An 18,360-nucleotide genomic window follows, 5' to 3' on the forward strand; every position below is an offset into this window, starting at 1 on the left:
CTGTCTTGTGTTAGTTCCCATGCCTTTTTTTGGTGAAAAGGATTTAGGCCCCAACTTTTAGGGTTAGTCAAAAGTACCACATTTATAAAACCAACACTCCCAAAGGTCCAGGACTGATTGGGCACCACTTGCAGAGTAAAGAGTCACTCCATCAGAGGCTAGGCGGAGGGCTTAAGGTCCCTGGAGTCTGTTATGTCCCTGTTGCTCCTGCAGGAATATGGGGGAGGGGTTTGAGGGGGGGGGGGGGGGGGGGGAAGGGGAGGGCAGACAACCTACCCTTGGAGTCACTATTTTAGTCCTGAGTTCAAGCATTAAAGCAGGCCTCTGGGGATCCAAGGCAGTTGTGATGTCCTCCGCAGGTGCGCAAATGTACTGAGAAGTTGCTGAGGGTCTAATATTTATGACTAGTGCTAGCCTTTGAAATGGAGGAAACTTCTAGGATTCCCCCACATCCGTGTCTAGAAAGTACCCCCTTCCACTCCCTCCCAAGGCTCCAAGAACTCTATGGTAACAGAAGACTAGTTAAGTTTATTTGTGTGTGCTGGATGCAGTCCCTATTGAAGTCCAAGAGGGGCAGGGAACAGCTCCGCCTCCATCCATCCTGCCCACAACTAAATCCTTTTGTCTCGTGGTCTGTGATGCATACACAAAGCCTAACAGCAGGGTCACTGGCATGAGGCAACAAATGGTTAGGACCAGAAACTACCAACTTTCTAAAAGTGGTATTTTCAGAATTGTGACTTAAAATCCGCCTTTACCATTAAGGAGTATTATAAATTACAATTCTTTTGGGGCCAAACATCATATTTATACCCGTTCTAAATGAAATAGCACTGATCAAACGTAATAAAGTAAACGAAAACAATCCTATGGTAAAAGCAGGTCTTAGAATAGGGAATAACGAATTTAGTTTACTATCTTGACAGGTTATGCTTAAAAATGCATCCCACTTTCTAAATACAATGCGCCCTTCCCTATGGGCTGTTTAAGGTCTACTTTAGCAGTGACATACATATTAAAAATAAATGGTTGGGTCAAGCAAAAAGGTTTATATTGCTAGATCAAATTGGCAGTTGATAACTGCACTACATGCTGTTTACGCCAGGCCGGAGAAATTTTATAGTACTACTCTACTAGGTGGCACAGTATGTGCTGCAAGACTACAAGTAGCATTTACCTTACAGGTCCTGGATACATGTAGTACCTGGCACATACACCCAATTGGCACATTTATTTTTCTTGTAAGCCAATTTTACCATTTTGGAGTGAGAGAAAAGTTATTTTAGCACTGGCTAGAAGTGAAAGTTTGGACAGAGTCCCATTACCAACAAAAACAAATTCAGAAAACCAGAGGGGAGAAAGCAAAAAGTTTGAGGGAAGACCACACCAAGGATAGGAGGTATAACATGGGTAGCCAAGTATACCTCCGCATCAATTTCGAGTGCACTGACATCCTAGAATATCACACACCTCTACTGTGAGCAGGATCAGAAATCAAAAACACAGTAACGGGAGGTAAAATCAATGTAGTTCTCCGGGGTAGAGAAGGAACAAGAAAAACGCCCTTCTACAGTTTTCCGCAAAGAAAGCATATACGAGTAACAGTGCCTACTTTGATGTTTATACATAGGGCTCAGTGCCAGACACTATCCTACAGCAGGACATCTCCTGCCAAATGTCCGATTCTGACATACTGTAGTTACATTGATATAAAAGTCTTCTCACCCCAGTCACGGTCTTAGAAGTATCATGCTCCTCAGTGGTAGAAGAGGACATAAGGCAGATCGCACATATGTAAACCCTTCCTGGACATTTTCCCCTAGAACCTCCTGACTACCATAGAAGGGCAGGTGCACAGACAGAACAGAAAGATAGTGCCAAACATTAGAAAGAACAGTAGCAAAAACAAAAATATCTAAAAATATTGCAAGGAAAAGTGAGATAATGTCCTAAAATAAAGGGAGGGGGCGGGGGGTCTGCAAAACCAGTTCAGTCTAGTCACCAGAGAAAGTAAACAGTGTTCTGAGATTTAGTACGGCAACGACTTAACCATAAAATGTGGGTTAGTCCATTCTAACCTGTCAAACATCTTGCTACCAACCTAAATTTATTGTTCCAGTGTAACCAATATGAGCTTCTTGTGTTTAAAAAAAAAAAAATTTTTAAAAAGAGGATTTGGGGGAACTTCTAGACGAGGATGAAAATGCGTGAAACTGCAGATGAAGGATGGTGGAAGCTCATTTACTTCAGTTGTACTTTTGTGTCTAGATCATGATAAACATTACATACTAACCTCAACTGTACTTCCTGCCATTTACCCCGACACAGAAGAGAAGTACCCACTCACCTTGTAATGGCGTATTCTCTTTTTGCAGTTACTTTCTACATCCTCAAGTTTCTGCATAGCGGTCGATAGTGGAGTTATGGTGGCCATCAGCAGGCCCTAAAAAGAATGAAACAGTACTTACAATAGGAAATTATGGCACAACATAGCTCCAGTTACACACTGTTCCAACAAACAGTCCACAGATCATTTATGCAACAAGGAAGCTACAGTAATATAAAAATTGTCAAATGTTGACCCTGGGATCAGTATTGGTGAAAATATCCAGCTCAATATATGGACAAAGTTATTGTATCTAACTGAATGACACTAACACACCTCTAGGTAAATGTTGAGGTGCCCGGAATTATCTTGTGCAGCTCCAATAATAACAGTCCTTCAACTATCCACTTCGTAAGCTCCATGTATGTGGAATGAACAGATCTGCTGCTCAATTAGAGTGTCCATTTTGGACTTCCTTTACGCCATCTCCCACTTCAACTTAGCCACTGATTTGACTGACAATCCAACCACTACTCCAAACTGTGCCAGATTACAGGGATGCCTGAATTAAAGTACTTCATATTCTTGGTACACCTCCAATGGAATGTTTCCCACAACTCCCAGCAGTGGTGTGACCAGACATCCTGGTTTTTCCAAGGACTCTCCTAGAACTTTTTGCAAAATTAAGTGAATGTGGGAGTTTTACTATCTTTATAACTACTGAGAGCTGGGACCCTGCTTCCTTTACCGTTTTCTCCAAAAAGAAGCAATCTAAGGATCCCTGGAGGTCAATTATGTGAACATATGTTCAGATCTGGAGCAGAGCTATGCCCCTCCCCCCCGATTAATTTCCAGTTTAAGTACTGGATATTTAACCCTGGGTGCCCTTTTGTTTAAAAAAAATTGGCAAAATGGTGCTTAGATTCTTTAAATAATGCTGAATTTCCTTTTATCGGGACGTTGGTAAAAAGAAAAATTAATAGGGGTAAAACTGACATTTAAATTAGAGAACCCCAACCAATTAAGGTGAGCGACAGAAGTGACCACCTATATAATAAAGCTCTAATTTTCTTCATCATGATAACAATTTACATTATACAGTCCTGCATAAGAATTAGTTATGTATACTATGAGATATCGAAGTGGATTGTTGGATAGAGCTTGACATTGAAGAGTAGCGGTAAGGATGTTAATCGAGGTGTTCAATATCAAAACTTCAGTTTTCTTACGATTAATTTTATACCCTCCGATTGATTGAAATTGAGCAAACTCAGCGGACATAGATGTTGGATTTTGTTCTAGCAGCTTTAGGTATAGAATATTATTGTCCGCAAACAGCTTTGATTTAGTCGTGCCCACTATAGGGTCTTCTAAACCTACATTTGCCCTAATCCTGGCTGCCAATGCTTCAATAAAAAAGTAAATAAAACAGGCAAGAAAGGACAGCACTTCGGACTTCCACAATTTAGATCTACGACTCTGGCTAAGTTAGAATTCACGAAAAACTGAGTCTGAACTCCTTGCTCTAGATTTCATAGAATGCTAGTAATGCAGTTAGGAAACCCACCTTAATGCCATACAAAAGGGTCTACCAATTGACCAAGGCAAAAGCTCTCAGCATGTACCATCATTATAAATTCAAGAATCTGATTGACGTTGAGGAAATCTAATGCATGTATTAAAAAAGCAGTATTAGATGACATTTGCCAACCAGCCAGATTGGTCCAGATTTTCATTAACATGTTATAATCAGAGCTTAGCAAACTGATTGGTCTGTAAGAATTTATATCTCTGGGATTCTTCCCCTTTTAACAAAGCTAACTACTGTGATTCCTTAAAAATTGATGGAACCTCACTGCCTGCTTTTACAAAACTAAAAGGCTCTACTGAAAAAGGTATGAACTCTTTGTAGAACTCAGTTGGAAGGCAGCCTTTTCCACTGGCCTTGTCAGATGGCATTGAAGCTAAAGCCTCCCAGATTCCTAATGTAGCGATATCAGCCACCATTTCCTCTGCCTGGGATCTTGACATCTGCTGCAAATTAATTTCCAAGACATACTGTCATATCGCTTCCCTCAAAGCCATATATTTAGTCGCATAGAGGTTAATATAGTGCTAAAATAAAATGCTCCTTTTTTCTTTTTGGAGACCAAAACCCCAGTTGCTGGTTCCTCTATTTCTGTAAAATGCAGCCTTCTGCTTCATCCATGTTGACAAGGACAAAAATGTACCCAGCAACTGATTTTCTTCATGCATCAGCTGGTGAAATGTCAGCAAATTATTTAATTCTTCAATTATGAAAAAAATCTTAGTTCCGGTTGGGCTGCAGACAACTGCGAGGTCAACCACCATGCAATCTCCAGAGGAAAAAGGACATTGCCTGCAAGGCAGTGTCGACTGATAGTTGAAGTACAGTTATGCTTGCCACACACATTTTTGATTGGGCTATCATAAAAGGTAATGATCTGGTCACAAATAGATGCTTTTGAAGTCTTCCAGACTGCAAAAGGTGTGGCAGTGCCCTTATTGATCTGAAAAAAAAATGGTTATCCAATTTTTCATATTTAACAGCCATTCTTGATTAGAGAGCATGATGTGGTCCATCTGCCACCTGGGCCTGTCCCTTCGCCTAGCTTCCATTTCTATCTTCAGACTAATCAGTGAATGGTCTGAAAAATAAATTAGCCATTATTTGAGAGTTTAGGCACCTTAGGGTGGTAGACACAAGGAAATAATTTATACAAGAGGCTGATTGGAACCGTTGAGAATAAAAAGTGGAAGAGACTCTGCGCCATGGGTCAGTCAACTGATGGTCTTGTATCAATAAATCTAGTCATTTTTTTAGTAGTTGGCTTCAGCAGATTTTTTTGTTTTATTCGAAGTGTCTTGTGATGGGTCCTGAATGTAGTTAAAATCCATTCCCGAAAATTATGTGGCCAACAGTTTTTCTCTGGCCAACTCAATCTTAATGGTAGACCCCCGGTCATCCCCCACCAGGGTGTAATAGTTCACAAAATTAAATAAATTGCCATTTACCCCAACTGTAATCCAAATCTATCTATCCTGGATGTCCCTCTGTACTTGTGTGACATGCCAGTCTGTCCCCTGTCTCAGATAGATAGAAAAGCCCCTTCTAGCCAATCCGGAAGAAACAAAGTACACCTTTAAAAAATATTTAGGAATGAAAAGCTTAGGTGTATTTGTCTTTAAGGGAGTTTCTTGAAGAAAAAGACTGTGGTTAAAGAGATTTACCCATCTAATTTGACGGCCGTACTCCTGCTCATTGGATACGCCATTAATATTTATGGATATAATATGCATTTCAAGCCCCATCTCCCCAAATAAGTTTTAAGTTAAAACCTCAAATCTAAAAAAAATCCCCTGCTATTGCATTCTTATCTAGGTTTCTACTCTTTTATTAGGACTGCCATACCCACCACCAACCCCCATCACTTTCCCTCCCACCCTGGGAGAAAGGGAATTGCCCACAATACCCCTGTCCAGCCTCCCTCGACTGGCACCTACATGTGCTAGGTGCCATGATGGTGCACCCGCGGTGAAAATCCCCCAACCCCCTCTCCCTGACAGATCTTAATACTTGATTTCGCTCTTCTTTATGACTGTCAAAGTAGACATTCTTTTCAGTATTTTTTTAGCTTCGAGATTGGTGAACATGTGAAACTTCCCTTTCGCTAAAACCCAAAGTTTGGATTGAATGTCTCGACCCATTGCATAGTTTGGGTCTCTTCACAGCCTTCTGGTACTTCTACAAATCGAAGGTTGGAACAGCTCGAGTGGTTTTCCAATGCAATCTTAGTCTCCAGCAAGGACTTGTTTCTGCACTAAATCCACTTGCTGCTGAACTCTATTGATCGGATCTTTGACCTGTGAAATGTTGGACTCTTCCTCCTGAGCAGGAAGCTTGCCACTGCGTTCTCGATTTTCGCTAGTCTATGATGCAGAGAAGCCATCTCGGTTGCTTGTATTTCAGGTCTCTTATTTCACCCAGGATGAGGTTTAACATGGTTTTTATATCCCATTGTACAGCTGCCTCATCCCCTTGATGCATCTAGACTGATCTTTCTGAATGAGCCTGGCTTTGTTCTTGTGGAGTGACATCCTTGCTTACATCAGTAATGGAAGGCTGAGGCAGCCGCTGCGTATTGATGAGAGCATTTTGTTGTGAAGGACCTTGCTTAGTACTGGTTTCTAACAAGAGGGCCACCTGATCTGAGCTGGGAGTGAATAACTGAAGTCCTGAGACTAAACCTGGTTGCATGTTAATGGGAGACCCCCCAAAGTGTGGCTGTAGTAGCTTTAGGTTTGAAGAACAGTGGATACTCTTTCGCCTGCCCTGAGGTTGAACACGCAATCCCTTCAGCTGTTATAGAAGAACTGCCTTCCTGCAGTAAGTTTGCTTGGTCATGCCTCTATTATCCCCTGCCATCTTTTTCGCACTGAAGGGGTTTAAAGGCACATCATGTGGAACCGGATTGGGCTCCTGTCCTTGTTGGTCTTGTGGTCTCGCCTGTTGAGTGTCCGAACTTCGATTCCACTGTCCACAATATCTTCCACTGAACTTAATGGGCTTCATACTGCAGCAGACCCATGCTGGGATTTTAGATTGCTGTATTCCCTTGCTGCCGCAGATTTCACTTGGGAAAAGCGTGCTTTCATTTTGAGGCTTGCAGTAGAATATGTATTGATCATCTTGCTGGAAATTCCCATTGCGTTAGGTTGGGATATTCACTCTTAAATCTTAGAGTAGACTTGGTAGGGGATCCACCCAGCGACCCACTCCCAGGAAGCTTTTCTGGGAAAAACCATAGGGAGGCTGCATCTGTAGTGAAACCTGGTGATCCCACTCAACGCGGACTAGAGGTTCAGCTGTCCCTCTAAAATCCTAGAATGCGGCATTTCTACACCCCAAAATTATGTAGTGGACCACCCCAAGAAAAATAGATACAGCAAGTCCCAGACAATAGATATAAAGCTCAGTTAATAGAGAGCACAGTATACCAACAGAACCAAAAAAAAACTTGCAGGGCGCTTGTTGGACTTGGCCCTTTTTGCAGGGTCATCCCAGAACTTTTTGCCTTCCTCCTGTATTTTTTCTGACCGGTTGGTGGTTTTATGACTCTGGGCACTTTACCACTGCTGATCAGTGCTAGAGTGCATATGCTCTCTTTTGTAAATTGTGTTATGGATCAGTGTTTCCATGATTGTCCATTTCATTTACTTGCCAGACCCCAGTACAGTGCACTATGTGTGACCAGGGCCTGTAAATCTAATGCTGGTGGTGGGCTTGCAGCACTGATTGTGCCACCCACAGAAGCAGGTTGTAAAATGTGACTCAGGCCGCCATTGCAGAGCTTTGTGCAGTCCGGGAAAGCCATGTTGACTTGGCAAGTGCACACACTTGCCAGCCCCTTAACCTTCCCTTTTCTACATGTTAGTCACCCCCAAGGTAGGCCCAAGGTACCCCTGTGGGCAGGATGCATTGTATGTGAAAGGTAGGACATGCCCTGATGTGTGTAGCATGTACTGATAGTGAAATACTGCCAACTTTGTTTTTTTTACTATTGCAAGGCTATCTGTTCTCATAGACCAGAATAGGCAGTTAGTTTCTAACATCTTATAAACATAATTGAGCCTGGGAACAAGATAGGAAAATAAAGTTTAACTCAGAATGCTAAAGTGCATCTTTTAGTGAGGGTGATTTTTACATTCTGCATTTGAAAATACCACTTTTAGAAAGTGGGTATTTTCTTGCCTAACCATCCAGCATGCATCTGCTAGGTTTATGTATTGCATGTCTGGCTTTTGGATGACAGGGGCGGTAGGAGGATAGTGGCTCCAGAAGTCTGATAAATCAGGGCTGGGCTGAAAAGGCCTGATCTGCATTTGGAATGGTGGGAGGAGTAGAACCTTCATCTGAATAGGGCTGTGCCAGGGTTCACACAGACAAAGGAGGTTGTTGTGCACTTGCAAAGGGTGCCCCACAGAACTGGTTTTGGCTGGGTACAGACACTCTCTGCCTTCATAGAGCAAAAGGATTTTGGTGTATAAAAAGAGGGGGCCAGACTTTTAGATCACATCAGGGAAATCAAGAGGAAACCTTTGCCAAGGAGAAGAGCCTGATTGGTGGAGGAGGAACACTGCCCCTGTGCAGTTTGCTGTCTGGGGTTGGCCTGCAGTGGCTACTTGCAGCCAAGGAAAGGAGAAAAGGGCTTTGCTGTTTGCTTTGTGATCTAGAGGAAAATCTCCAAGGGGTTGAAACTGAGCTGGCCTCTTGTTCTGAAGTCTCAGGGACACAAAGACTTCAGCACCAGCTCCCCTGAATTCCCTAGCTTGGAATTCCAACCTGCAAAGAGGTCCCTGTGGCTGTTTAGGACCTCTGGAGACTGTTTGTTGCTGGGAGCTGGGAAATCGATGCAACACCGAAGAAGCGCGTCTCATCCGCACTGGTTTTCCGACGCATCACCTGAGAAACAGTCGCAGCGCCTGCCGCAGCTCAAGAAATTGCCGCCGCACTGATCCCAACATAAGCCTGCTGCAGGGCTGCACGAAGACTCGCATCTTACTGGATCAAGGCATTGCACTGAGGCGCCAAAGACTGTCACATTGTTTGGGCTCCGCAGTAAGAAACAGATGCATCAACTCCCCGCGCAATAAGGAACTGACGCATTACCTCTAAGCTACCAAGGGGTGAGCAGGGGTCACTTTAGGTGTGTATCCCCCTTACCCTGATTAGAAGCAAGGGTCCCTATTTGGACAAAGGTACCTACCTCTGCCAACTAGAGACCCTATGTCTAACAGCGCTCTAATAATCCTCAAGGTCTTAACAGCTTTTAGCTCGGGATTTGAAGTCTAAAGAAAACACATCAACTTCCACCTTTTTTTTTTTTTTTTTTAAAGCATCCTGCAGGACTGTCCTGATATTCCCATGGTAATTCACTAAGCAGAGCCCTGGAGCAGCCACGAGGATCCAAAGCAGCCAAGGCTCAGCCGGGGCACCTCCGGGGAGCAGCACCCCACAGCAATCAGAGCCATGAGAGATAGCTTGGTCTGGGTCAGCGAGGCAGTACTACCAAGGAAAGCAGCCCTTACCGTTGCTACGCGTCTTGACGTGACAGAGCGTCCCTCAGCGGTTCAAGCGTTGGTGGCAACGTCAAATTTTATGCACTCGGAAGAGGCAATCTCAGCACAGAGTTGTGGGACAGGGAGGGGCGGCCAGCTCACTCAGCGCCAGTGCGTGTCGTATTGCCTACCAAGCATGCACATTTATTGCAATGCTGTGAAAGCTCACTTTCACAACAGCCCTATCATCACACCAGGAACAAAGTGTGTTTAAAGAGTTTCCTGCTGTGTTGCCTAACCTCACTGACGTAGCATAGCAGGATTTTATGTGAGGGATTAATCAAACTATGTGGGGCCTATCACCCAAGGATAGGATAAACCTGCCCATGGCAGAGGGAGCCATTAATATTTCATGCGACATGGATATATACTTACACAGAAATAGGACTAAATGTGGGTACTGCACTGACCAGTGCCACCATAGTCCTTTTACTATTTTTAACGGCTCACAGTTTTTGGTTCTGAAAATCTGGTCAGTCTAACTAGAAGGCCTCCACTTCCTGGGATACACTGAAGATAACCATAAGAATTAACATCTCTTACTGTCATTTTTCTAGCATGGCCCATTGTCGTTTTCCCTACATTAGCCTAGTTTGCACGTTGTAGGGCGTATTTCTTTTGCACACATCACTACAATAAAACTGCTTGTTTTTGGGCCACATTGTATTTTCACACCGAACCTGCACACGTTTGTGTTTTTTTCTTTTCCTGGGATTTTGTTTGAACACCATAAACAAGGTCAAACAACAATGCCCCTGGGTATTCTCTCTGGTCAAGCACTAGCACCCAAACATAACACGAGAATTTGGTTGCTGTTTGTGAGCAAACATGTCTTGTCATAGACAGAAGTTCTAAAAACACACTGAGCAAAGGTCCTGAAGCATGATCACTGTCAGCTGAAATGTACAACATCCGTCTATGTATGCTTAAGGTATTGGGTCCACCTCTAATTCCAGAGATCTTTGCTATATAATCATTTAGCTTCACTATCTTATAACATGCCAGGGATTTTTATGGTATTTGGTTGATTAACCATGCTAAAGATATTTCTGGAATGCATTTGTTTTCTAATTGTGGTGCAATACTGCATCTTACAGCACGATATAGTTTAAATAAATATTATAAGCTTCCTTTGTGCCTCCTGTTTATCATATTGTGGACAAGAACGAGCAAGAGCAAAATAGTGTGTCTGTCACCGCGATCACAGTGAGGGTGAAGGTTGTGTTATGGGGTGCCAATTCACTTGTTCCTCTGGAAAGGTTAGAAGGGCAAGTGAGGAACTATAGGTAGTCTGGCTCATAGGTGCTGAGCTGATGTTCTATGGTCCTAAGCAGAGTTCTATTCCCTGCAACATTACTTAAGAAATCTGAACAAATGAGGCTTTCCCTCTAATAGGTACTCAGATTGAAGTTAGTCTCAGGCGCTGGTAGTAGGGGTAGTCAGGGTGCTGCACCACTACCAAAATAACTACGCTGGAGTTCAACAGGTGAATGAATGAAATTAAATGAAAAAGGATTTATAAAGCGCATGGCTGCCCGGGAGCGTCCCAGCGCTGGAGTGCAGAGGAAATCTGAGGGGAACTAGAGGGGGTGACAGGTGATATTATGGATCTTGTGGGAACAGGTGTGTCTTCAGGAGTTTATGAAACTTCAAATAGGTCGGTTCGGATCGAAGACTAAATCGGCAGGGAGTTCCACAGGGTTGCAGCGGTGACCGAAAAACGCCGCCCTCCAGTTCGGGCCTTCCTAACTCTTTGAACAGTGGCCAGGTTACCCTGGGAGGAGCGCAGGGTCCTGGTGGTTTTGTAGGATAGAGCATTTTCGCAAGGATAGGGGGCCCTTTGCCCGATACACAGAGCCTTAAATGTTTTCCTTTCCCGGACAGGCAACCAATGAAGAGCCTTGAGTGCTGGTTTAGCCGATGTTCTCCGGGAGGTGCCTGTCAGCAGCCTAGCCGCTGAGTTCTGGATGCGCTGAAGGATATTGATGGTAGATTCTGGAGCGGCCATAAAGAGGGCATTACTGTAGTCTAATCTAGATAAGATAAGACCCTGAATGAGCAACTTTCTGGATTGTGTCGGAAGTAGGGTGAGAATCTTACAGGCTGAGCGGAGTAAGCCCACACAGGTGCCAGCAGTCATTTTGGCCTGTGTCTTAAGGGAGAGGTCTTGCTCCAGCCATACCCCTAGGCTTTTGAGTTCTTTCTTTGGTGGAGGGAAATCCCCTTGGCACATGGGCCAGATGGAGGTGGGAAGGTATGTCATTTGCTGGCCCAGAAGCATGAGTTCTGTTTTTGTGCCATTTAATTTAAGTCGAGAGTCGCACATCCATGTGTAAATTTCGGAGAGGCAGTTATGCAGGTTTTCAGAATTGTCCTTTTCCAGGGAGAGCGAGACAACCAATTGGGTGACGTCAGCGTATGTAACAACTTTAATCTCAAAGGGAGTGACAACATCCTCCAGGGGGCCATATAAATGTTAAATAAAGTAGGGCTCAATGAAGAGCCCTGCGGTACCCCACACTGGAGGGAGAAAGGCTTGGAGCGCGCGTACCCTTCCCAAACCTGGAAGGTTCTGTTCTTCAAAAAGGATGTTAGCCACCGCAATACCGTGCCTCTTACCCCTAAATTAGAAAGGCGCTGGACTAAGATCTTATGGTCCACAGTATCGAATGCTGCGCTTAGATCCAGGAGGATCCTCCTAAATCCAAGATGCACCTTGCTTCCTCGACCACTGTTAAGAGAGCGGTCTCAGTCCCCTGGCCAGGGCGGAACCCGGATTGAGAGGTGCGGAGCAGCCTGTTGGTCTCTAAAAAAGCAGAGAGTTGTTGATTTGCAGTTTTCTCTGTGATCTTGCTAAGCCCTGGCAACAGAGAAATTGGTCGGAGGTTTGCGAAGTCATGGGGGTCAAGTTCTGGTTTCTTTAGTAGCGCCTTTACTACAGCCTGTTTCCAACCAGGGGGAACCACCCCTTGCTCAAACGAAGCATTAATAAGGTCTGTAGCCAAAGGGGAGATGGTAGGTCCCACATGCTGAAGAATATACATGGGAGCCGGATCATTAGGGGATCCACTCTTCATGGCGGACAGAGCAGTTTGAAAGTCTTCTTTGGATATCTGGGTAAAGAAATCCAGAGTGGGGCCTGTGATTGCGGCAGTAAAATCCGCAGGGGCAGAGATATGTGACTTTAGCGGTAGGGATTGTAGGATGTTTATTATTTTGCTCTCAAAGAAGGCCGCTAATTGGTTGCATCTGGTGTTTTTTTTAAGAAGTCTTTATTGCGATTTCTCATCTTAAAAGACAGGACAGTTAAATAATTACATGTTACAACAAAATTCAACCGTTAAAACACCATAAAAAAACTGTCCGACAAATTTAGTAAGAATATAAATACCTATTTACAATTTTAAGAATCAATATATTAAAACAGGATTAAATATATCACACACACAAGACTTTACTAAATACCGAACCCTGGAGAAATTAATGTATAGCTATTGCAACCCCCCCATTTCTCTCCCGCAAAACCCAAGCCCAACTCAAGAACTTAGATACCCCTATTATTGCGATGTCATTACAACCGGTTTTCAGTAGCCTTTTGGCAGACAGCGCAGAGCGCGTCCCCAGATTTCTGCATGTTGGTTTAAGCCACGTACTTCTGAGTTGCTGGTACTCCGGACAAATATATAGAAAATGGTCGATATCTTCTACTCAATCCGGGCAAAATGGGCACTTATCACTAGTTCCTGGTAACCATTTGCATGTGAACTTCCTAAACGGTAGCGTCTCAACTCTGAACTGGTGATAGAGTTTACGATCTCGGGGTTTTGTTATTAAATCCCAAGTGTTATTTATTCAACATTACACACTTCAATTAGATGTCAGTACATGTTATTGATTTCAGGTAATAATGTCGTATTTAGTCGTGTGTCTCCGGTCAGGCGGCAAGCATAGTCTTCGGTCCTTAGCGGTCAAACATGCAACTCCAGGGGCAGTGACAGCCGGTAGGTAGGCTGTCGGGGTGCAGGGGAGTCTTTCTTCCCAGTGGGCCTGTGGCCTCCCCCACACGCGCATGCGCAGCAGGGCGCAAGTATGCAGAATTTCTGCAGCCCCCGTTATGGAGTTAAAGGCACAGGACGTAGGGGGGGGGGGGGTTCTGGGGGAAAGTATCCGTCCGATAAGCTGTACCCCCTGCGCAAGCAGACTCCGGCGGAGTAATTTCTCATAGTTAGCTGGGATCAGGAGGCTGCCAGTCATTGACCTTGCCATAGGCTCTAGAGGGGACACGCAGAAAGTGTATATAGGGGACACGCAAAAGGGGATATAGGCATTGTTAGATTTACAGTAGGAGTGTTGTGTGTATTAGAGTTAAGTTTAGCCATGTGACAACATCGGTCTAACAATATATCTGGCCTTCCTGCGTAATTGTACAGAATGTTATTAAATAATGTTTTTTAATTTTGTAATAAATACGGGGGGGGGTTACACCCCCCTAATCCAAAAATTCCAAAATTGGTGTGGTCTCAATACTTGCAATGAAAAAGGGAGGGAGACTATCCAGGCAAGGGCTGGCCGAAGGTACCAAAGGTAAAAAAGGGGACTTGGGGAGGGGGGGGGGGGTGAGGGAGGGAATACCAGGCCATAACACTATGTTCTGCATATTAATGACCCTACAAATATTGCCTGTACTGTAATCGAGGTACCTACATTCTGCAAAAGGGCAGTGCATAATAACGATCTGTAGAAACAAGAATGTGCACTTACGAATGGGAGCCTAACTACAGACTCGCCGCTGCCCCTTTGGCAGGACACTGCAAATCTTCATTCTTACTGGGCCCTACAGAATGTCAAATGGTCTATGAGACCCCAATCTTCTCTCCACTCCATAAGGTCCATAGGCTACATTACAGGCTCTTCAGGGCAAAAAGGCTTACTGGTTGTAACCAAATCCATCACAAGCCGTAAACAAAACATGGGTGTCACACAAGAAGCAACTATTGATAGCAACACAAGCAATAAATGAAATCCTTTAGGAGGACTTGTATCACCAAACATCCTGGTCAGGTCTGAAAATATTTAGAGTTAGAAGCACTAGCCATCTGTACTCCCTCCACACAGAGGTATAATATTATCCAATAGCACAGAAGACAGATGTGCAGCAGCATGAGGAGACTAGACAGCCATCGCACCACAAAACAAAACTCAGACGAACAAGACATTTGGGACAGTAAAGCCATAGGTATTCCCAGCCACGAGAACCTTACCTTGTAAAGGTCATGGGCTTCTTGTAGCAGCAGGAAGTTGTGATTGGAGTGCTTGAGTGCATCTTGGCATACTGTGCAAGCTAAGTCACCATCATCCTTGCAGAACAAAAGCAGTTTCTCATCATGGTCCGTGCATAAGCCATCGTTGGGCCTCGCCGGGCTTCGTAATGGGAATTCTCCTCTCACTTTCTCCACCAGGTTGGCCAGCACCAAGCTAGAAGTGTATCCACCTCGCATGAACTCTGTTCTGCAGAAAGGACAGGAGACTAACAGTTTGCGGCCACAGACATGATCAATACAGCTTCTACAGAAGGGGTGCCCACACGGTAGAAGCACTGGTTTTTCAAAAAGCTCCAGGCAGACTGAGCAAGTCAGCTCGTCCTTGAGGTCTCCAGTAGCTGCAACATCTGTAACAAGAAAAAAAGGAACGTGAAAGGGAAGGAGAGTGGTAAAGTAAGTACACACTTCTGAATACAGCACTCTAGAAAGTCTTACGGTCATGCTCCAGGTAAAACTGTTCTTGGGAAAAGAGAAAGAGGGGACTGATGCAGACATTACATGGTATTTTAAGGGACATTAAGGTAGTGACTTGATTGTTTGGAGGAATGAGGCTCGACATGCATAAAGAGAAACTGAAGACAATTTGCAGTAATAAGTGAGTTGGTATTTGGAATGCTGCATGCCACGTGGGAATGGGTGGTGTTTGAAGGGCTTGTAGTTGGAGGAATGCAGGCTGCAAGGACAACTACATGAGTTCTTCATGCGGGGATATGGCAAAGTATAGTCATAAGATTGTGTATCGATTTACACATTAAAACGTATCACCTCTCATCAAGCCCTAGCAGTAGATAACCCCAAAAGCGTGACAACTATACATTCACGTGGTCATCAGTTATCTGTGTGAAAAGTACACTAAATAAATAACATTTGTTGGAGGAAATAAAATGAAGAAATTACACTACAGCAGACAACAGTAGAAAGCTATATAAAATTATGTGTGGTGAAAGAGCCATGCAGGCCCAAATCCATTGCTGATGTAAGAGATGAAAATGTCACTAGGAAATAGAGTGCATGACCGGGAAAGGTCTTAGTTAAAGGAAAACCAGTGTTTGTAAAAGGCTGAAAGAATTTATGATGTTAGCATAACAAGCATGTTTTCAGTTGCCCTAGTAACTTAGAAACATGGCTTGAAGCATAAGAGCAGGAGATTGCATTAGCCAAGAGTACATAGAATCTGATAAAAGGTCTTGAGAGCAAAATGATAAAACACACACAATATACACATGCATTCAAAAGTAATAAATAGTTAAGCATTATCAGAACTGCAATAAAGAAGGTGTGGGAAATAGGTTAAAAGTTTGGGGACACAGGTGACAAGATGTTTTTCAGTAACAAATATGTAATTGCAGAGTAACTATAATTTGGCCTTTTGTTAGAAGCATTGATCATGTTGCTGTTTAAGTGGCTGCCTGTAAAGCAGCAAATTGACACCAGATGTTAACCTGTGTGGGGATGGATACTCTCCCTGCCGCGGCAGAAAACCTGCTTTTATCTTGTCAAGAGGAATCTGGTCTTTTTTCTTTATTTTTAAGTTTTCCCGCACCTTAAAGAACCCTTTTAGAAGCAATAGTGAAATAAATATTTCATGCAAGATGCTCTCACAACAACTAGGAACATTCTGACCCACTCCTTACAAATCTGCTTAAGCTCAGTGATGTTTCAGAGCATTATTTTATGAACAGCTATTCAGGTTCCATCACAGCAACTCAAGTCTGCCGAGGTCTGAACTTTCATTTGGCCACTCCAAAATGTGGACTCTCTTTTTCAGCCATAGATTTCCAGAGGTCTTGTGATCTAGCTGCTCAGCAACCCTAATCTGTGGAGAAATATTTTGGGGGAGAAAATTGAATTTCTACTATTTGTTAACTCTTTTCCCAATGGAAGAATTATGTACTCCCAGTACTGAAATGAAAGTGCCCTGTACACACCTGGATATATCTTTGGAGTTCGCAGTTTTTGAGGAAGACAGGGATGAGGCACGGAAGGAAACAAGAAGCTGGGTTTAGCGAAAGTAAGAGATAAGTGAGAGGCGAGCCGACATAAGTTGGCTAGGCAAGCAAAGCAGAGTTTTGAAGGGAGCCGTGTAGCATCATAGTTGCGACAGCATGCTGTAGGGAAACTGTAGGAGAGTGAAGACACTGCTTGAGAAACACGGTGTGACTTGCTGGAAGTGGGAACCCAGATGAGAAGCCTCAAAGACTGGGTCAGTGAGAAAGTAGCAATTCTCTGGAAGCGCACGCTGCATGGAAAACCTAAAATATTTCTGGCCAGCGGTTCAAATAGATTAAAGTTTGGGAGTAATTGTGCACTTTCAAATCAGTCGGTATCCCATAGGTCACAACCAGGCAAGAATTTTGTTGGTTACTGAATGCTTTGCAGGCAAAAACACAGCAGAGGGCAGCACTGCCCTGTTTAATTGAGCAAATGGTGAGGCACATAAAGGTTGTTTTGACGTGAACGGAGCATAAGGGAAGAGGTTATCAAGTGCGACAGGTCAGACTGTTCAAATAGAGGGTGTTTGAGGGGGGGATAAAGAGACAAGGTTGACGATGAAAGTGATACTGAAGCCAAAGGGATAGGAATAAAGGGTGAACAGGTAGCAAAAGAGAAATTACAGATTTTTTTATCCAAAGGGTGAAGGCAACTGAGGCATGTTGTGCAGGTGTACAAGTGTACACATTAAGTAGAAGGATTAGTTGCAAATGATAGGAATTACATTACAGAAGAAAGTGGTGAAGAGGAAGCATTAGAACCTTTAGTATGGAAGATTGCAAGGCCAGTATTTTAGAACAAAAGACAGATGGGTCGATGAAGATGAAAGGAAGCCAATGTTAGAAAAGGGAGGGCACTCCGGTGTTCAGAATACAGACAGTGCCCTTGGGGCGCACGATACATCTCAGTCTGTTTTCTGCACCCTCACAGCCCTGTTGTATTACAGAAGGAGGCACAATGCTGGTGCAGCCGCTTCTGTTAAACAACAAATAATGCTGGAACAGACGGTACTGGTGCCATTTTAAGAGGGCATTCTCTCATTTGCATGGGAGGTGGGACCCCTTGCAAATGAGGGAAACACTGCCTGTGCGCTGAATTATGGACATTGACGCAGAGACAGTCAGGAGGGGCACTATGTGCCACAAAAAGACGGTGCACAGCCGGTGCACCCCAAGGTAGCCCTCTGTCTCAGGGGAAGTGAGGGGAAAAAAAGGACCCCAGACATCGCCTGCAAGCAAATGCCGTCATTCACTGCACTCACTTACAGGGAAGATCTGTCACCCCCCCTCACCTTGAAGTGCAGGTGGGAGCCACCTACATAGCGAAAGACTGAGCAGCTGCTTTAGCAAGCTTCTCTGTATTTCACTAATGTACTGCCTAGAGGTGGCGCATCATATGGATTACACTGTACGTGTTTGCACCCAGCACACAAATACCATAGATTTGTGCCATAGTGAGAACGACATGGAGTATGTGGAGGGTGCGATAGTGGAAAGTGGCAATGGCTGATAATGTATTGGGAGACAGAGTGGAAACAATAAGGCCCAAGAGTAGAAATAGCAAAAAGGTAAATATACTGCG

The 18,360-nt window shown here is 43.9% G+C and overlaps 1 protein-coding gene across 2 annotated transcripts in view; it reads right to left on the reverse strand.

Annotated features, from left to right (window-relative positions):
* The window catches only part of LOC147703621 (zinc-binding protein A33-like), a 336,075-nt gene that overhangs the window by 219,197 nt on the left and 98,518 nt on the right, over nucleotides 1-18,360 (reverse strand). For both annotated transcript variants that reach the window (XM_086931961.1, XM_086931962.1), the window contains exons 2-3: nucleotides 14,728-15,134; nucleotides 2,348-2,443 (exon numbers count right to left, since the gene is read on the reverse strand). In XM_086931961.1, the coding sequence (XP_086788087.1) occupies nucleotides 2,348-2,443; nucleotides 14,728-15,134 (503 nt within the window). The remainder of the gene's footprint in view (nucleotides 1-2,347; nucleotides 2,444-14,727; nucleotides 15,135-18,360) is intronic.

This window comes from Lissotriton vulgaris, chromosome 7 (assembly GCF_964263255.1).
Source record: "Lissotriton vulgaris chromosome 7, aLisVul1.2, whole genome shotgun sequence".
Lineage (NCBI taxonomy): Eukaryota > Metazoa > Chordata > Amphibia > Caudata > Salamandridae > Lissotriton > Lissotriton vulgaris.